This window comes from Ischnura elegans, chromosome 8 (genome assembly GCF_921293095.1).
Source record: "Ischnura elegans chromosome 8, ioIscEleg1.1, whole genome shotgun sequence".
NCBI classification, from domain to species: Eukaryota; Metazoa; Arthropoda; class Insecta; order Odonata; family Coenagrionidae; genus Ischnura; species Ischnura elegans.
Genome location: NC_060253.1, coordinates 77,011,315 through 77,033,261, shown reverse-complemented (window position 1 = coordinate 77,033,261; position 21,947 = coordinate 77,011,315). Strand labels below are relative to the sequence as shown.

At 39.3% G+C, this 21,947-nt stretch overlaps 1 protein-coding gene across 1 annotated transcript in view; it reads left to right on the top strand.

The window, feature by feature from the left end:
• The first annotated feature begins 821 nt into the window (after window positions 1–821).
• LOC124164442 overlaps window positions 822–21,947 on the top strand; it is a 36,557-nt gene continuing 15,431 nt past the window's right edge. The window contains exons 1-11 of the mRNA XM_046541766.1: window positions 822–967; window positions 2,949–3,434; window positions 4,089–4,307; window positions 5,074–5,313; window positions 6,636–6,833; window positions 9,240–9,656; window positions 10,897–11,285; window positions 12,050–14,201; window positions 17,875–18,179; window positions 19,033–19,274; window positions 21,361–21,685. Of these exons, the coding sequence (XP_046397722.1) occupies window positions 904–967; window positions 2,949–3,434; window positions 4,089–4,307; window positions 5,074–5,313; window positions 6,636–6,833; window positions 9,240–9,656; window positions 10,897–11,285; window positions 12,050–14,201; window positions 17,875–18,179; window positions 19,033–19,274; window positions 21,361–21,685 (5,037 nt within the window). The 5' untranslated portion in view covers window positions 822–903. The remainder of the gene's footprint in view (window positions 968–2,948; window positions 3,435–4,088; window positions 4,308–5,073; window positions 5,314–6,635; window positions 6,834–9,239; window positions 9,657–10,896; window positions 11,286–12,049; window positions 14,202–17,874; window positions 18,180–19,032; window positions 19,275–21,360; window positions 21,686–21,947) is intronic.

Here is a 21,947-nt window from a genome sequence, read left to right as displayed (position 1 = left end):
AAAGATGTGAGAAATGCATATTTTCAATTAAAATTATTGCGTTACAAGTTGAAAAAATTTGAAATCAATAATGAGGCATGAAATAAGGAAAATTTATTTTAAACTTTGACAGCTTGTTGAAATATGCCGTAAAATGACTTTTAACGCTTGAGTATTGTCAAAGAATGTCATTTTAAGTTTTTTTTATCCGACGTAAATATCACGAAACGCTTAATTTACGAAAAACTGGTGATTTTATCGTTTTTTTACAATTTTTTCATTTGGATTTTGAAAATATTAATGTATCTTTTATGAGTATTATAATTCAAACTATACCAATTTACGGTTAAACTTTGTTAATATAGGTTTCATAAAGGATATGATGAAATTATCGCCTGATCCCTGTCACTCTGCCCCATAATATTTATGATGAATGATAAATGAATCAATAATCAAAGAATATATAGATATTCAATGAATCAAAGCGTTGGTAAATTGGTGTAGATTGAAAAATATCACCCAACGAACCTAGATGAAAAAAACCTTAAGTTTAAGCGTAGTGGTTAAAAATAATGATTCAGGAGTTTATTACTTTTGTTATCGAGCGACAAACTGAAATCCATGCAGCTTGCCGTTCGATAATGTTTCATATTAAATACTTGACATACCTCTGATTGCATCCTGTCACAGCGGGCCGCCATGTTTGGCTAGAGTTCTCGGAGAGTGAGGTGTTCGAGGGTGGGGGGGGTGGAGCTGTGGCTGGGGGCGGCCGGGAGGCGGCCCTTCCGCCCCTTCGCCCCCACCCGCCTCCGCGACGACCCTACCATCACAGACGCCGACTCAACTCCATCATCTCTGCCCCACCGATCGCTGGCCCTCCGACACCTGGGTGACGGCGTCTTCCTGTCCGCCGCGGACCGGCTCATGGTGCGCCTTTGGACAGGAGACAAGCCGCGGGGGAAAGGATTCAAGGCCACCTTCAGAGCGGGTAAGTTTGATGGCCAGAAGGGGCCAGATTCTTTTTCCCGGTGATTTATCCCATTGCACAGTGGGCGGAAATCGGAAAAAGCCGGACAAAATTACAAAAATGGCTCTTTTTGAGTTATAAACTTGAAACTTCGCTGGTATAATAAAAAATGATTGAAACTCAAGTATATGTGTACTTCATTTGACATCGGTCTTACACGTTACTAAGATACAGAGGGTCAAACGTGAGCAAATTTCCATGCAAACGCGCGTCTTCAATTTTCTCTGAAAACCTTCCAGAGTAAGTAGATGGTGAAGTTATAGCTGGATTCTTGCGGAATAAAAAACCACATAATCTGTTGCCATAGTTTTTCTTTAATTTTCCGTAATCTTAAAGAATATCATCGATAAATTCTTACCATGCAGTTAAAAATGGCGGACACTGTTTTTCGACAAAGTTTTACACTTAGGTAGTGATGCAGTAAAAATGAAACCTACTATTGGCGCAAAAAAGGTAGAACGCTTAACTTAAAGCATTTGTATAAAATCCTTCCGAAGCTCCAAAGGGTCGTGTCATGTATCTTTTTATTCATTGTTTATTCAACCACAACAATAAATCAATAAACATAGTTTAAACGTAAACGTATAGCTCCTACGGTCAAAAGAGTGACGAAGAACACGCATAAAACTATGAGAACGGCGAAACGGTCGTCTTCTTTATCTCGTCACGGGCAAAATATTTGACTGGAGAATTTCATTGTATTTTTTACAGAGATAATGACATCTTTGCATTACAAATAGCTTTTTAAAATTAAATTTTAACCATTCTTTGATTTTTTTAAATGGCCAAAAGGTACAGTGGGGGGCTGCGAGGGGGGTTTTTGGGCGTTAAAACCTCCCCCAGAGCTCAGGGAAATTTTTAGGTTTAATCCATTTTACTTAATTGGATTGATATTACTGATAGAATAGTGTAAGGATTAATAAAATATCCCTTAGAAAGCCGTAAAACTTACCGTTTTGAACCGTTTATCTTAAAATTCCGCAATTTATTAATCTAGCACCAACCACTTATCCTGGTGGGTATTCCATACCCCCACGCACTGCGGTATTAGTTGCACCTAAACCCCCCCCCCCCCCCGCTTTAATTCCTAGCTGCGCCCCTGAAAAGGTATATTTCAATTTCCGAGGTGTAGAAAAGAAAATGAATATCTTAGTTACGCATGCTACGTGTAAATAAAATCTAAACTATTAATGTGAGGAAATGTTTATATTTTTTCTCCTACTTAAAATAAGCCTCACAAACGAAAATCGCCCTGCGGCAGTGCACTCTACCAAAACGACGATTTTCTTCTTTTTGGTTATGCAAAAGGCTGGTGTCCTAACACCCCCTCCACACAGACAATAAGGCGACTTGCGGGGTATTTTGTAAATATATCTTACCCCTTATTACTAGAAGGACCGGGATCGTATGACTAGAAGGACTATCACTCGTCATTTTGACAAGTTGTATTTTTTAGACATTTCATCGTATACATTTATATTAATTGATAACATCATAGCCCGTGTCTAACTTAAAAGACCGCTACCCGTAAAAATGGTATAAATAACAGTTAATTTTCTTCATAAAAGAAAACAAAATATTGAAAAATCATGAATTTACAAAAGATTTCTTAGAAAAATTGAGTTTTTGTTATGAAAAGTGATGAAATTAGTTTAAAACCTTCTAATTAGTACCGTTTTTAAAACACTTTCCACCTATGGTTTGGACCCCCACCCCTGAACGAAATTCCTGGCTACCCCAATGATATAACTACAGTGTTATGTGAATATGAATATATTTTAGCGGAATACGTACCATGAAAAATAAATAATTGTGAGAAAAAAATGAAGACGGCAGAAAAATTCTGGGCAATGTGGTTAAGTGAGTAGAGGTTACCGGTCTAAACAACGAGTGAGTTCCTTCCAGTGTTTACCTCAAACTTCCTGTTTCTTTGCCCTCAAAGTGGAGAGCAGTACCTCTGAGGAGCACGTGATCATCCTGGGCAACAACACGCGGGGTCCCCTCCTGCACCTGAACTACCCCGACGAGCCCCCTCCCGGCATGCACTTCGTCCAGCGCCTCCTCGCCCCGCACGGCCACGTGGTGCGAATTCGACTGCTGGACGTCGCCGTGGCATCCTCCGGAGACGAAGCCTCCCCCCTTCCCGCCACCGTCGCCCCCAACGGAACTTCCACGACATCCACGCCTGCACCCGGGGGCGAGGCGGCTGCCGCGCCGTCCCCGGAGTCGTGCAGTGGTCCGCCGCACCTCGAGGTGCGGGACAGGTACTCGGGTCGTGGAGGTGGGTCTATTTGGCTGCTGTGCCACTCGCCGGGGTCCGTCCTATCACTGACTTCGTATCTCAACTCGATCTCGGTGGTGCAGAGGTACGTGGTCAGCGAGGAAGGGGAAAGTCCGCGGCTGAACGCCATGGTGAAGGTTGAAGAGGGTGAGTGGAAGGACTGCATTCCTTATTTTTTCATTTTATTTGATAAAATTATTCTTTAAACTGGTTGTATCCATAGAAATAAATTTTCAGGTTTTTCCTCATTAAGATCAGGTGATCAAATATTCATCAATAACTGTAGGTTTATAAGCTGAAACTGAGCAGAAATATTCAGATTTCTCTCTAATATATCTGAAAAATAATTACTGGATTTAACTATCAATTAATGCTCAATATCTGAATGCTGAAATGCCTACATAAAATTAGCATAAATATTCAGATATGTAAAGTATGTATAAAAGTATGAGTGGGTTCACTTTGGTAAAGTTCAACTTGTATTTCAGTAAGACAATGATTTCTCAAAATATGAATGGAGCAGTGAAATGGTAAACAGATCACCTCAAGCTCTTCACGATTAATTATTACGTTGCCTATACTTGAGGATATAATTCGTATTGTGGGTTGCATAGATACTGATGACAGAAAGTTGTATGGGTAACTAACCACGCATCAAAAATATCAGTCATTAACAGAAAGCATGATTCCGAATTAAAACCTAAGCGTTTGTAATTAAAATACACATGCCCATGACTTCACTGTCATTCGTTTATTTTCAATAAAGAATAATTTAATACCAAGGATACTTTTATTTTCCAGATCCAAATTACAAAATGAAGATCTTAAGTAGTTCTAAGTTTGTAGCAAGGACAAAGGAGAACCGGGATGAGAAGGGATTAGCCGTATCAAGTTATTCCGAGAGCAAAATACCCGTTGTGGAATCATGCTATCCCAATCCATGCCTTCACGGAGGAAAATGCATTGGGGGCCCAGGCATGCGTAGCAGAAGGACTTGCCAATGCAAAGGATATTATACTGGTAATGGATACATCACCTTAAACTTGTGGTGCAAGAAATAGAAAGGAATATTTTCTTTAATATTAGCCTGCTTTTGTAAGAGCATGAAAAAATTAATGAATTATGGTTTCCTTGCATTAGTTAGACTTAATGATTTGACAAATATTTCTCATGCCATCTTTCAAGGATCCAATATGAAAATGCAAGATATTAACCAATAATTATTTTATTTATTGAATTCATACATTTAATATTGTTACCAAATTGTAATGCATGGTAGAACTTCAGTTTGAAGGGGGATATACATATTAGGCTGGCCTAAAATCAATTTTGATCAGGCTAAATGTACACTTTGGTGTCCATTATATTATATATCATTAATTTTTATCATACTAAATTTCTATGAAGTTTTTTTGGAATCTTTCATCAATTATTTTATTGGCCATAACATAGGGTTTACTTACCTATCAATTGTTAATCATCATCACCTGAGATTTTTTTATGCAGTTCTCTCATCTATTTTCCTTTACCTTACACTTCCATGTTAATATAGTACTTTTCTTCTTGTAAACAATTTTTTCCTAAATGTATCCATGTACATCTATGAGGTCTGTTGCCATTATTTTCATCCACTTGATCTTCAGTGATCTGTTATGCAACTTCAAATTAGCATCAAAACTGATCATCAGGATGAGATATTTTGTAATAGGAAAACAGATAAATGTGAATTAAACATGTGCATTGTAAACTACGCATAATTTTGACCCAACTTTCATTTTTCTTTCAGGGCTCTTCTGTGCACTCACAGTCTGTGATCTAGAGCCATGCGTGTATGGACTTTGTGTTCTGAGTCAAGATGCAGAGAGAGGAGGGCCTGGATTCACTTGCAACTGTTTTCCAGGTTATACAGGAATCACATGCGATGAGAGACCAAAGCCCTGTGCTGATAACCCATGTGAAGGGAGAGGGGACTGCTTGGAAAAAGGGCCTCATTCTTTTATATGCCGCTGTCATGCATGGTGGGAAGGTATGTGTGAAAATTTTAAGGGTAATTCCTTCTATTTGTTAAAGAATGTGCTTTGTTCTCTTCTACATTATTTTTATTATTCATCAAGTGCACTTTTGGAACTGAAAGCATTATCAAGAATTTTCAAATCGAAATCCATGATGATTCTAAGGATGGTGAAACATATTAAATGAATAGAAAATATACCATAAAAGAGTACATGGTGTAATCTAAAATGAATTGTAGCTACTTGATAGGAGTGAAGCCTTACCATCTTAATACCAATATCAATTTTAGCTGTAAGATGAATACCTTCTAAAAAACATTATTCACTCATGTTATGGTAGAAATTGTCTCGTGAATATTTTCATTGTTTACCAAATGCAATGGGTGATTCTCCAGTAAAGTAAAAATTTTATGGACCAATTTTCAAATCTAAAAACATACAAGTTGTGTATGTAATGGGTTAAAACAGTGTGTGTACCGCAACATTTTCTAGCCTTACAAAAAAATAGGTATATTCTTTATTTTATAACTTTTTTCAAGTCCTTGCCTTTATTCTTGGTCCTATGCCTATTTCTCAGTACACTGCCTCAATCCTCAACCCCCAGACTCGATTCATAGTCCCTTGCCTCTGCTCCAAGTCCTGTACCTCAAATCTCAGTCCCCTGCCTTGATTCTCAGTTTCCTGCACTATGAAAACATAAAGTAAGCTATGTTGGCCTTATGGAGTAGCTTACATCAGTGTATTCTCCTTGAACACCCTTCCCCCAAAAAGGCATTTGTAGGTCTCAGGATTTTTTTCTGGGGGGGGGGGGGGGGCACAAGGGTCTGAGCGGTCTTCTTGTATTAGACATCAAAAACAAAATACAACAATCTCTGTAGAAAATATTCTTTATTTTGATAGGGGAGTTATTAATATTAAATTAAATGAGTGAGGCTCCATAATGCACAAAGTAAAATGAACATAATGATAACCATATTAAAAATCTTGTCTATTTTACAAGCATCTAGGGGGGGCATGTGCCACCCCCTAAATCCAGCTATGGTAATTATTATTTTAAGTTTGTTTTCATAAAGGAGATAAGAGTTCAATTACTACCGTAAGAGGTAGAAATGCCACTATACTGGAGAACTGCCCAAACTTTCTCTTTGCAATTTTCATTGATTTATATGAAATCCTTACCCTTTCCTGGCATGATAATCCTAGTTTTTAATTGAGTGCTATGTTACTACCAATGTTCTTTGAATTATATGAAAAAATCAATCAGCAATTGTTCATTGCTTCTGAATTTACTTGCATTTTAAAAATTCTCTGAATGCCAATACTGTCTTTTCACCAGGCCAAAGATGTGAGAAGCGCATGCTGAGGATTCCATACAAGCCACTATCGGAAAGAATGCTTCATGAGCCATTCTGGTTAGGTTTGATAACTGTTACTGTTGTTCTTGGAATCATTGGACTCATTTGGTGTGCAAAGCGGCACTTTCCTGAAAAACTTGAAAAGCTTCTTGCTGAAGAAGCTGACAGGACACGCCATGGTAAGCTCAGACCAAATATGACTTTTGTTAAAAAAATCAACAAAAAAAATACTTGGTGTGGAAATTATGCCTTGATAAGAGATACAAATGAAAATTACAAATGCTACTGGTATGATTACTTTTTCTATGCAGCCATTGATTGAAAGTTAAATTTTGTTCAGTCATGTCAGTGGATATATAATTAAATATACCTTTTTGATTTTTTCATGCTTTCATGCTATTCCTATAATTTAAAGAATAATAAGATGAAGCAATGCACCGTCTCAATCAGTCTCATTTTTTCTTTTTCCCAAGCCAAAATTATCCTTTAAAATTTGCATTATAATCTTAAAACATTCATGATGTGTAGAAGAGGCTTTCTCATATATGCCTATTTTTTAGTGAAAAAATAATATGATCTCAAACTACAGTTAAATTTTGTAATATATGATACATGTAGATTATTGTTGACAATGGCCTGCTTAATAAGCTCTGACAATTTCATAATGATACCAAAGGTTTTATGCAATTGTTAAATCAAGAAAAGTGACTGGTTGAACAGTAGGAATGTGTAAACTTAAGAAAGAATTAACGTTCAGCTATGATTTGTTTACAATAATTTCACTGGTGCTCCTTGACAAAAATATAAGAAAATGGTTATGCAACAAATTTGTACCCATTGCATATTATAACCTATTTCCTATTACATATTTTGATAGTTTAAATCAAGTTCATGGAATTTGTCTGCTAAAAACTGTTTGCAAAAAAGTACTCACACTAATTTTGTTGATATTAAATTTGAAGGCAATTGACATAGATATAAAATATGCAGTAAATCAGTTGTTTTGAATTCCATGGCTAAAATTTTATGCATTAAAAAATTTGGCAATGATAATTTTTTCTTATTTCTACCATAATTTTTTGCAAAAATCTTCTTGTTGGTGTGAAAAACAATGAGTTTTTTAATTGGCATTGAGACCTTTCACTAGCATGATTGGCCATTGTGTGTATACAAATTAGTTTTTGTTATCATGAAGCAACAATATAATGCATATGTTTATTTCTTCTGACTAATGAAGGGAGGAAACAAATCAAAGAAATTGAAAATATGTACGTGATTTGGAATGCATATTCAGCCTTGGGCTGTTCTATCATTTTGATATAACCTTTCATCTATGATACCTTATACTGTAGTAATCCAACCAGCTAAGTTACTTATTTATATTAGCCAGTTCTTAACATGTAAGGCCTTTTTCTGTATGCTAGTTTTTACTATACGATGCTAGTGATCTGGAAGCGGTTACTTTTCTCAGATACATACATATAACATTTACATACTGGCATATTTATGGCCCACTTACAATCAATCCAAACCAGTTACTTTGACTAGTGCTCATTGGATCTCAGTGCTATAAGTGTTTGTTTCAGCTTATAATTTCACAATTTATATGATACATTTTTTGTCTCAGTTATGAATTTAGTTTTCCGCAGAGAAATTATCTTGTAATGTTAAAAAGCCTATAACTAATGGGACCAATAGACTGCTTTTTTGAAGGTATTCTGAATATTTGTGCATAGAAATCATTAAGTAGCTAATTCATATTACATGCAGCAGATAACTAAATTAAAACAAAACCATCTGTAATTCATAGCAATTAACTTACATCATATGTATGCATGTCAGCATGTAAGATTACCCTCCTTTTTTCAAAAAGGAACGCTCACACTGCTGGGAGAAGAGGATATATATTTCATATAATTTCATCCTCCATTGAAAATCTAAACTCATTCATATTTTTACAGACACTCATGACCTTAAAATATAAGTTTTAATATCCTCAAAAACAACTCAACACATCACATTATATCATATTTTATTGAGAAAAGTAGAAATTAAGGCCCTGTAGATTTTAAAGCAGTTCCTGCTACAGCTATCCTGGAAGTCACCTCATGAGTGCCACACAATAGAGCTTCATTTATCCATCCCTATGGAAGGGGCAGGCTGATAAGATAATTGAACATAGCAGATGATCTGATAAATTCAGTCATCATCTATGAAGCTCTCTCTTATACGATGTGCCATGCTTTTCCTGCATATTTTGCACCATTCTATTAAAAAACTGGTTGTAAAGGGGTTATGGTTGAGGAATTGGGGAGGCTGGCTTAATACGTGGATGATTCAATACACTATTGGTTAATTGCAACGAATATAATGAAGCTCTACTGTACTTGTAAATATGTATCACCATTTATAAAGTCTTTATGCTTAGGTCCATATATGTTCTACTCACAACTGATCTATCAACTTCTAATCTCTGCTATCGACTTCTTTAATATTAGAATGAAGTAGAATTCTATCTAGCCAACTCTGTGCGTGTCTTTGTAGCAGGCTCCCTAGCAGAGTTCCCCTTTTGTCTTTCCCCACAGGAGTACCAGCATCTTCCTCCGCTAGGGACAACCTGCAGTCCCTGGGGGGAGCGCAGGGGTACAGCATTGCGGTAGAGGGATCCCACCACCACCAAGCACATCCCGGGGGACAGCAGCCACCCCACCCGCCGCGGTCCCTCTTTGGACGCCTGGGTATCCGAAAACCATCTCTTCTGAGCCTGACAGGAGGCAGCGGGACATCGGCGCTGACGCAACGCCCCCAGCCAACACATTCCCCTACCGGCCCAAACACGCCCGCAGTCCCGAACCGAAAGCCCAACGCTCCCATGATCCCATACCGCCAAGCGTCCTCATCCCACCTTTTAGGGTCTGGTGGTTCCCACCAACCATCCTCTTCCTCCTCCTCCGCAGCCAGAACATTCAGTCTGGATGACTTGCTTAAGCTGCCACCCAGACGTAAGGCTTTGTCCTTCATTCCCACAACAGACACGCATCCGACTTCCCCCGTACTCTCTCTCTCTCTGAATATACTCTCTCTACTCTTGTCTCTATCTCACCTCTGTCCCAGCTTTAGTGGCTTCAAGGCTGGTTGCACGCTGTTCTTTGGTTATATATACATATACGTTGCATTTGCACCGTCTTCAGCTGAGTTGACTGTGATTGTCTCTTCATTTGTACTAGCTTATGCAGTATCGTAATCATTCATGGTAGTTGGTGTGTAAACTAGAAAAAAATTAAAATGTACAAATGATCAGTCGATTTTAGATGTAGAATTGGTGTGAAATAAACTTAAGTATTTTAGGTAGGCATACTAATAAATGGTACTGACTATGGTATAGGATGTCTCAGTCACTGAAACTCTTCATGTATATACTGTCCCTGCAGAAAGATGCAGTTAGATGCTTTACTAGTGAATTATCTATAGTGCTAGATAAACTTGGATGGATCTAAAAAAAAACAAATAAAATTAACTAGCATGAATGATAAAAAAGAAAAATCCTGATGGTAATGATGATGTCATTGAACGCACACTATATATGATCTCTCAATGCATGTCAGGATTTTCAAAAACTTAAATGTGTTTTAGAGAAGTACTCACATTTTCTTGAGTTCTGTTTCTGAAAATCACAAAATTTCTTCCTGTAATCTGATTTTAAAAAGTCTTCCTTCTGACTTCTCTGTAAATAATATATGTGTGGTTCATTGTGTCTCTTTAAGCATAGTACATATGAAAACTTCCTTTTTAGTCTAGTGTCTTACAAAAAAGACAGGCGCAAGAAAATATTTACCAATAAATTTGAGTGTCCATTGTTTATAACTCCTGTCGTATCGTTGAGTAACCTCAATTATAAGAGGGGATATCAAAAAATCTTTTTGATCTGAGTTAATACTTGAATAATATAATTATTTCCATGGATTTCATAATTTTGCAGAAGTATTCATGGGGACACTATGGCCTAATGGTAAGATTGTTCCAGGAAGTTGCTAGATAAAAAATGAAAAATCTGGTATACATTTTGCTCCTGATAACAATCCAATGAAATTCTCAAGTATATACATTAGACATATTTTCCTCAAAATGTGATGCAGAAGTATACTCATAAAGGAAGCATGAAATGTAAAGGATATTCAACCTTAAACTTATTTGGTCTTCCTCATTTTCTCTCCCAATTCTTACAAATGTTTCTCCTTCCAGGTTCACCTTCCAGCCGGAAAAAGAGGAACAACTCAAGTCCCACCAGAAAACATTCTGCTACTCCTTCTGGAGCAGCTGCAGCCGCTGCTGCCATAATGGCAGAGGCTGAGAAGAAAAAAATTCTACAAAGCTTGGTGTCATCAGCACCAAAGCCCCCAATCACTGCTGTGGCGCGACTATCTATTTCACTGCCACCCTCAGAAACCCTGTCACTTGGGGAGTGTACTCAGAATTCTCAGTCCACTTCTGCCAACATGTCGGAGACAAAGTTTATGGGAGAGGGAGCTGGAGGTGCTTCTTCTGGAGATGATATTGTCTTGGAAGAGCCTCTTCCTGGACCACCTCTTATGCCACCTGTCCCTCCCACTGCCAGCCGACTTGATAAGAAGGTCTGAATATGAGCAGTAACACATAAAAATTAAGCTTTGCTTTTAAGTTAGGGAATAAATTTGATTGTGAAATATGTGGTTTTTAACATACATATATAGCTTGATAGCCCACACAGTATTTATCCTAATTGTAAATTATTATGTAGTAATATACAATATAGTGTATGCATAAACATTTTTTTACGATTTCTGGAGGTAGTTTGAATTTAGAGAGTATGGTATTGCATAGCTCTTTCATACTTTGATGAGAAGGTGTGATATTTGGAGCTCATTTGGGGCATTTTTTGGGGAAATAATAACCTTTCTTTAACGGACAATTTCATTATTTATAGCCTTTAAAATGAGTCAGTAGCTAAGATATATCCCTAGTCTCATGCTTTCCATGCACTTAAAAAAAATTGACTATTTTGTTAATGATAGATCCTATTCATGGTGAAGTAGTAACCTAATTTTCAAATAATCAATATAACATTTGATTTGATATTGCATAATTTTATTTATGTGGTGCAGCTTTTGTCCATGGAATTTTTCACCCTTGGCAATACACAATAATTACTGAAGTCTCGGTTGATAAATATTGTTCACGTGCATCTCCTCTGGTTATTTTATTGTGAACAAGTAATCAAGTGATGGTTTGGTCCTCTCCCATTTTGGGATGAAAGGCATAATTTAATTCACTGATTTTAATAATTATATGTGTAGCATTAAAATATGTGCAAATTCAAAAATTCTCTTGATTAAATTAACATTTTTCGTTCATCTAGGTGACTTTTGCCCGTCTTCTTAGTCGTGTCTCAGCAGAGATGGGTTCTTCATCTGCTTCTGGCAGTGGCAGTGAAGCAGCTCCTCCTCCAAAACCAGTGCCAGAAACCCCAGCCCCAACTCAAGACTCGTTGTGTGCTCAGCACCCTTCAAGCCCTGCTTCCGATGAATCCTCATCAGTCTCCTCCTCTACCTCCTCTTCATCATTCCAAGCATCCACTACGGGGACTTCTCCAGCTGTTCCAAGGAAGTCGAACAGGAATAAAATCCAAGTGACAGTCGTCGATGCCATGATGAGCAACAAGGAAGGCATATCATCGACGAGAGGACCCTCTATATTCCTCGAACCACCATCTTCCTGCATGGGTGGCGGAGAACATCCCCCTCTCTCCCCAATCCATGAGATTCCCTCACCTTCACCATCCCCAACTAGGGTTGGACTCCTACAACAAATGTCCAAGGACGATAATGCTCAAAAGACTGCCCTCCACAACAACGGTGCCGGGCAAACAGGTGGAGAGAAGAAAGAAGGTGGTGGTGATGATGGGGAAACTGACGACAGAGAGGATGAAGAGGAGGAAGAAGAAGAGCCTGCTAGGGTTTGCGTCACACAGAGTCCGGAGGAAGAGGGAGGAGGTGGGGATGGTGGGGGAGGAGGAGAAGGGGGAGAGAATGAGGAGGAAGAGGACGATGAAGGAGATGATGATGAAGGAGATGAAGATGATGACGAAGATGATGATGAATCAGAGGAGGATGAAGAGGATGAAGAAGATGAGGAGGAACAGGAGAGAAAGGCTGAGGAGGATCATCTACACCAGAAGCAGAAAGGGCTCTCCATGGATACCGCAGCCTTGGAGGCCACGGATGATGACATTGGAGATGAAGGTCTGGAGGAAGACTCCCCGGAAGGCATGGACACCATGTCTGAGGAGACTCATTCTTCCGGGAACTGTTCTGTGCCCAAGAGTGCCCCGCCAACGTCCACCCTCTCACCCCCTCCTCCCCTTGTTATACCAATGATAACAGTTCAACAACCTTCCCCCACACGGACGACAGTGCCCAACAACCGCCCCCTCATGATGTTGCCAATCGGTTCCCCACCTCCGAGAAGGAGACTTTCAGAACATCACTCGTACCCGCCTCCAATATTTTTTCAGCCACCTCTCTCCCCGCAAGTTTCCCAGCCGAGCAACAAAAGACTTCTCCTCCATGGTCCAGACAAGCCTAACTCTTTGGACCTGCCAATGTGTCCCCCCGTCATCACAGTCACTGCCACCATGAGTGAATCCGATGAGACTGAAGATGGTTGTGCTGACGGTAACGGTGGGAGGTGCAATTCCTCCTCCTACCGTTCGTCAGGAAGCATGCTCGGGCCAGGTGGCCGGAGGATTGGTGACGATAACTCAAAGTGTGGTGGTCAAACCGGGATGACTTATCTATCTCCCTTTTCAATGTGTTCAAGAGGTGAAAGAACAGCTTCCGAGTCCAATTTAAGTTCTTCCGGATACTCCTCCATGGCTAGTCCCGGTCCCTCTAGGGCAGGATCCAATAACCCCCTCTGCCCATCCGATGCCACCGATGCCGAGGATCCGCATCAACACCCCGGCAGCAATCACCCCCATCACGGTCCCCACCTTCTACTCCCACATCACAGGACAGGACAGTTCCTTCACCCTCATCTCGGTGCAGGAGCCAGCCTAGGCACCACTACCATGCTTCACCCATCCATTCAGAACCACCATCAGCATTTCTTGAACCTTCCCCCGGGTGGAGTGGGAGGGAACGGTCAGAGCTCGCCAACATGCTCAGACCATGATGGTTCAGGTACGCCTCACCTTTTAGTGCCATCCTGTTATTCATGGACGCGTAGGCCTTCACCGCTGCTGCAGACTCCTAACATGGAGGATGCAGGAGTGGTGGAAAGACCTCCCGGGAGTCCTCCTTTGGTGGTGAAGTCTTTGTCAGTGTCTTTAAGGAAGCCCCAGGCCTCTTCGGGTTCAAATTGTGAGACTGTAGAGTTTGGGAGAAATTCAGGGGGGGAAGAAGAGGCGGTAGAGGGGGTTGGAGAGGCTGGGGAGGGAAGAGCATGGAGGAGAAGAAGATTGGACAGGCACAACTCTAGCACAACACCAGATTCCAATGATGAAGGAATCGGTAAGTATTTCAGGGATTTGGATGGCATTCTTTCTATGATATTCCAGTTGTTGAGATTATCTGGAAGGAAAAAAAATATTTTTTGTGAATTTGCGTGTATTTTAATCTAACTAAGTGGATACTGTGGTTGCTTTAATTCTTAGTACATGGATTTCCATTTGTTATTTAACTTAATTAAATATCCATTGCACTATGAAGTCATGCCAGATTATCCTTGGTTACTTTTTTCTCTCAGCGACGCATGCCCATGGGCTGCTAAGACTGTTGCATTTGGGACCTAAGAAAAAAAAGCTCTTTATTTGTTTGTAAAATTATTTGCTTGAAAAAATATTATTTTCCTTAAAGATATTGGTGATTTTTGCTTGTAGGGGGGGACAGCGCCCCCTCCTGCCCCTCGCTGGGTACGCCCATGATCAGAGCCTTACATTCTTATCATAGCCATCCTAGTTGAAGGTGCAACTGGCACCTAAGGTTCAGGGCCTTAAGTTTTGGTAACATTGGGGTTAGAATTGCATCAGCCAGCTCATCTTTTACTTTATTTCCAGTTATGTCTGTATGTTCCAGAACAGTGGCGGCGCGTGCGTATACGCATGTTAGCAAGTGCACACCCAAAGATGAATAAATTATAAAAGAAAACTATTCCTTTGCAACGCGAAGGATAAAAGTACTGTCTGCACATGCAAGAAACATGAGCCTCTGAACGCTACAGCTATCTCCTTTTCGAATTCACCGCTCTACAAGTGTGCAATCCCGTGGCATCATGCCGGGCGCATTTTCGGTCTGTGCGATCGCTTGAGGGAGCTCTGGCGGGACGAGGTAAGCGGGGGGGTATGTACTGTTCAAAGGGGCGATGGGAGCAGACTCAAAACCATGCGAATGCGCACGCGCATGTTTTTGGTGACTGACTAGCAGGAAGTGTAGTGGTGTAGCCGCCACCTACACTACCTGCGCCCAGGATCCTAGTCCGTCTACAGAGCCATCTGTATAGCCATTTTCTACACTACTTCCGCATAGGGTGTAAGGAAAAGAGAATGAATTTCAACTACCATCACTTGTAAAGGTGTGTTGAGAATAATTATTTTCATACATGCTAATATTATTTCTGTTCATGCAATTTTAAGGGTAGAGTGTACCAGTGATATGTTTTGCTTGCTATGTATTCTATTACGACAAAATATGACGCTCATGGATTAGGATTAACATAATATAATTAAATCATCCTATATCTGCTCTAATGCACACCCTAGATAAATTACCACCAGCCGCCACTGTTCCAGAACCCAAAAAAGTTTCTAGTTTGCAAGTATGTGACATTTCCAATTGATCCTCTCACTCACTGCTTTTTATAGTTTGTAATGGAGGTTACTGTTAGGATATGATGGAGTGATCTATCAATATCTATAGAAATTTATTTAGAATATTAGCGTTATAATTCTGGAGAATATTTTTCCACATATTCTATATGCTTTAGATACAAATGGAGTCAACTTGAGCCAGGGTGAAGTGGCTGTGGTATGGGAGAAACATCGTTCAGGATATAGACTGATTGGTAAAAATCCTGCAAAGTGAAAGCTTTATTTCTTCTAAGAGCCTCCAAGCCCTACTCCCATTTCACCCAAAACATTCCATTGTCCTCTGCTACTTCCATTATTTTTCTTGAAATATGTAAGTATGCATCCATTATAATATTGTCACAGGAGTAGATATAGGTCTTTCCTGAGTGTCTTATGCTTGGTTAGATGACTTGTTTTAGTGCATAACTACATTTTTCAAAAAACTAGTGATTAAATAGCCTTGAAAAAGCCTTATAAAGTCTGCCCTCTAAGGGTGAAACAAAAATATTTCCAACACAGTTTCCATTGAAAATTACTTGAAATTAGCTGACATATAGTTGAAACTGAGCCAAAAGTGAGTTTCAATGGAGACTTAGACAGTTTCAACTCAGTCACATGGAATAGTATTTGGAAAAAGGGTGTCCAACTCAGATCAGAAACACTAGGTAATTCAATACATCGAATGCAGATGCCTTGGATTTGAGGTAAGGTGTCCACCTCATTCTCTTATAATGAAACTGATTTTTTTTTGTGAACATGTTTATTATTTGCAAACTATGGTTTGAGCTGTACTACTCTACGACTGCAACTGCCAGTATTACAAATACATGTCTTGACTCTTGGTCTCATTGTGACCATTGGCAGTGATTTTCTCAGGACAGTGCACTAGAGTAGTGCTCGATTCTGAGGCCTTGAATTTTAGAAACTTATACCATATTTTTCAGTCCTTCACATAACTTATTTCTGGACATTAGACCTAGTGCTTATATCTAGTAATTCAATGAATCTTCAACTAAGAGTGGAAAGCTTCCTTGCCTGTGGTGTTTACATTCTCGTTCCCCTCTTTCGAGCTACATTTGTTGAATTGTGATTTCCTTATCAAATCTTTCCATGTATTTATTTCAAGCACTTAACTTAAGAAAATGAACTAATTTGTGAGCCCATCAGGGCCTAAAATGTCCTCTAATGTGCAATTTGTGGTACAGGCATCCCCCGAGTTATGTAAGAGATGCGTTCCGGCAGACTATGCGTAAGTCGAAATTTACGTAAGTCGAACCTTTGCGTTGGCGCTTCAGAGATTGCTGTATAACAAGTTGTATCGTAAAGAAATGAGCGCAACCACATACGCCACCACATCCATCGCTAGAACTGCAAATTTTCACGTTGATTGCTGACTTAGGATTTATAAGCGATTTTTCTACAGAAATGAATGAAATTTCCTTCAAGGAACGACAAAAATGGGTCACTTTGTTATTTTTAGCACGTAAAAAACTCTATAACTATTCGATATTTTTTCTACCATAGGTTGTACGAGCGAATATCTACTTCTTCGCGCTCGCATTCGAAAATTAACGTAATCATTTGAAATACGGTTATCGCTTACGTAAGTACGGATTTACGTAAGTCGAGACATACGTAACTCGGGGGATGCCTGTACTATCACTTGCGCAAACTGTGGCTCTCCTTACACCTGTAATACACGATATGCACTCTGAAAGATATCCTCCTCATTGTGTCATGATACATATTTTTCATCACAGTTTTTGTAAACCTCAAGAAAGCATGAGGTTTTCACTAATAAAATATTTTGAATACCTATGTATTCTGTACTTGTTATAAATGAAAAGAAAATCACTATTCTGTGACTCAAAATTTCCAACTATGCATCAAATTGGAGTGGCTGATAGAGAGAAAACTCGAGGGGAGGGTGCAAAAGATATCTTGAGCTACCTCTACTTTCATTTTAATAAAAAAAAGCCACATACAAAGTTGCACAGTTTAAGGAAGCTATATATAATTAAATACACAAAAGGATGAAGTTCACCATGAAAAAAATGTGTTGTTTCTGCAGTTTCCATGCTTCTGCAGTGCTTTGAAGCTATAAATAAACTGAAACTGATGACACACATATATGAAACAATGCCATCCTATGATTAAAAAAAGTTACAACTGTGGTGCTGCAATGTTTGGCAAAGCGAGATGCCCCGCTAGGGGGGGGGGGGCATGCACCTCCTATATGTATCCACTACTGCTATGCATCATATTTTTCCTTTCTACTGCCTGGACACTAATATGTTCAAGTTCTTTCTCTGAAATTTTATCTTTGAATATCACTTCAGGTACTGAAGGTGAGACTGGGAAATCAGCTTCCACGATGCAGAAGACTCTTCAGCTTCCATCTATTGTAGTCGGAGTCCGGGGTGCTTCTCCACCACCAGCAGAAACTGAACCTGGGTCGACATCCAAACTTAGCCCAGTGAGCTCAAGGAGTGAAAGCCCACTGAGTGATCGGGTTTCGCTCCCTTCCTCATCTCCTTTTGGCCATAACTCATCCCCAAGGCCCTTCTCATCCCTGTTCTTCGGGAAGGGACCACCACTGCCGCTCACAGATTCTGATGCTCTTTACGATTGTCCCAGCTCAGAAGTAAGAAATTCGGCATTTTTCACTCATCATTTTTGTTTAATGATTGAATTTTTTTTAAATTACATGTCTGAAAATATATTTTACATCATTTTGGCACTAAAAATTTTACTTTAAACGGATGCAGTTAATAGATTTCAAAAATAGAGAATAGTTTTAAATAATTTTTTTTAATCTCCGAGGCTTTGGGAGGATCTATACCATCACCCCCCATAGTAATGCCACTTGGTGTATGGGTACTATGACTTATCAGTGGATGACTGATTTATTGTTCTCCGAGGTAGCATGACCCACCTCTGAGCCACTCTGTTTCAGTTTCTTATGAAATATTTTAGAAGAGATATCTGATGAGATAATATCGCTGAGTAAATTAAGTATAACTACCCCATGCAATTTATTTAATATTCAAGTAATTTTTTATGTCTACAAGCAGCATGCATAGAAACCCTTGTGCTGGGTTGAATAGTTCTTCCTTTTCTCCAGGATAAATAACAATTAACCATTTTAAGAAAAGACACCCCCAAAGTGATAAAAATTCAATCATCAGTGGCTCAACTTTGTGGAATATCATTGTATTAGTGGGAGTAACAATGAACAATATAAGTAATTTTCCACACAATGTATATGAAACCCAACTGGCCTCGACACTGATTGTACCATTAAGGGTACAACTCTGGATACAAACAACATAGTTGTACCCTAGAGACCGATGTCATAAGTGACAAAACTGGTTTTGTTAAATGAGTATTGTATGGGAAATTATGAAGTGTTTATTACTCCTGCTAAGACAATTAATTTATTATTTGCAAGACTAACAGTGTACTGACATAACTGATAGCTTATTGGTGTTATTTAGGTCCTAGGTGGAGATGATTCCTCAACGGGAGGCCACACTTCTCAATCCAAGGGTTTATCTATTGGATTTGGGCTTCAATCGCCACATTCAATCACTAGTACTAGCAAGGGGTCAAACTTGCTTGAAGTTCCCCATCGTGGAATGCAAAGAAAGGTCAGCCCAAAGAGGAGAGTCCGTGCTCCAATTCCAATCTGCTCATCGTCATCATCATCATCCTCTCTCGAAGGGATCCACTCTAAAAGGTGATTTTAACAATTGGTATTTTATTCATTATGACTATGTAAAGTTTTTAGTATTTGCGTTGAGTCGCTTCAGAGTTAGTCCTTGATTTTTTATCAAGTATTTTCTCATAAAGTGAGATGAAAATTATAGTACAACAAAAAATATCAGTCTAACTACATATGAGATGCATGTAGATACATAAATACTCTGCAATATCTTTTTCTCTACACATGCTCAGCTCATAATCAATTGTATCTGTGAATAGATTGCATCTATATTATGAGTCAACCAATGATGAAAAATAAGGATGGTCCTGGTCTAACTGATATTGAATTTTTTCAATATTTTGAGATCTATTACAAGAAATAAATGGAACATTTCAATTTAACCATTTCACTGTCGTGAACGTTCTTGGTATGTTTGCACAGCAATGTGCTGCAAATGCACCTTTTCTTCTTCCCCATTGTGGGCTCTGCACTTTCACCACATGCAAGGAGTAGGTTTTCGTAGGGTGAGCAGCATTAGAAGGGTCAATATCTATGTTTTAATTTGTCATGTTAAAGAAGCATTCCAACTGGAAGTGCTCTTTGTGAAATTCAGTTTCATGATGACATGATGAGCTGCGATGGCTACAGGGGTGCTGCTAGGAATTAAGGCTAGGGGGGGTTATAGGCGCAACTAATACTTAGGGGTGTGGGGGTATTGCATATCCACCAGGGTAAGCAGGAGTTGCGGGGGCCCTCTTCCAGAAAAAATTTAAGAATAATGTTTCAAAATGGCGAGTTTTATGGCTTTCTAAGGGATATTTGATAAATCCTAACACTATTCTATAAGTAATACTGATCCAAATAAGTAAAATGGATTAAACTTAAAAATTTCTCGGAGCTCTGGGGGGGGGGTTTTATCCGCTGTGCCACTGGATGGCTAGACCACAAGTGTTCCACTCAGGGTGGTAAAATCCGCCAAGGAGGCCAGAGCCTTTTTCCTGCCTGGAGGGGCAGAGTAGGTAAAAGACTGTTGTGCTCCCCTCCTGATCCTTTTGCAGAGGATCTGGAGGGAGGATGCATCCACTATGGAATGGATCAGTTGAATTTTGGATAATTTGGTGAAATTATTTCCACGGTCAAAATCTACTAAAGAAACATAATACGAATTTCGATGGTAATTTTCAGTTCGGTTTGATTCCAAATACCTACCAAGGAAATCAGTAGAATTTTACCCATATTGGTTAAATCTTATTTATGCATCAAACTTTTTGCAGTTTAAAGTATACCGGGACTAGCCACAGTGATAACTTTTACGGGAGTCACCCACAATGCATAATTGTGCGCACCGTGGCTAGTCTTGGTATTCTTAAATTAGTTAAGAGCGACCGCCTCCATGTGGCCAAAGTTCAGGCTTTGCTCTCCAGCTGTGGTGCTGTGCACAAGACTTGGACTGCTTGTGGCATCATATGCTCAGCAGTCCATACCATCTTGTCCGGTATAGTCCTCAAATTTCCACAGAGAGGAATGATGCCTTGGTAGCTTAACTGGCTAAAGCACCCGACCGGAAATTGGGGGATCTGGGTTCGAATCCTGGTCGAGGCGAATGATTTTTTCTCTATGGATTTTTGCACAAAACTTTTTGCATTCAGTCTCTAGGGAGCATTGAGAGGATTATGGAAATACAGGCTGGTACCTTAAGGGAGTAGAATTTGTCAGCCGAACAAGCAAGGGAGGGACTATTTTGGATATGAATGGAGTGTTACCAATAGTCCCATTCATGAAAGCAAGAGTTTGAGCCATAAAAATAAGAGAGATGGGAATAAGTGCTCAAATGTTCTTTCATATGTTTCCAACAGTCACCTGTACACACATACATGACCATTTCCTGCAGCTGAAGGGTTAACCAGTCAGCTAGCAAAGGTGATCACAATGAACGAAGCTGATTTCACTTGGACATAGAATTACTTATATTGTAAAAATTTAAAACAAATATGTAATTAGTCCGGTTGATGCATGATGCATTTATTGGGATTGATTTTTTTTCTGATGAACCACATGCCTGCACATATAAGTTTTGCCACTAAATGAATTATTGAAATTCTTTGCACATTTCTCATAGACCTAGCACCTCCACCTCATATGTCCAGCTCTCAAGTAAATGTTCATCATCTTCTGATAGAGCGGGAACCAAGAGTATTGAAGTCCCTTATCCAGCTAACCTGCAGTCACCCACGAAACTGCACCACTATCACCCAAGAAAGTATAAGCATCTCCGAGGGTGGATATCTCCAGGGGCCACGGACCAGAAGAAATGCTTTGAAGTCACTCTTTCTCCCCATGGACTTCCAAATGTTCCTCATTCTTCCAATCCATCTTCCTCTTCAACCGCAACAACGCCTCTCCCACATGATGATGCCAACATGACTGCTGATACAGCGCCTGAGGTGAGAATGCACATAAAAATATTCAGTAGTTTTTTACTGACTAATTATATATCCTATCTCACATGGCATATAGGCTTCTATAGGGCATTGATTGACTGTCTGCCAAGTACTCAGCTAAGAACTGTCCAAATCTATACAAATGATTGAGAAAAACATCTCACCTTCATTTGAAGTTCATGACGGTACCTGAAAACTTTAATTTGCAGTTACAACTGAATATGTTATTCATTTAAATGATACCATAAATGTAAAAGAACTCTTA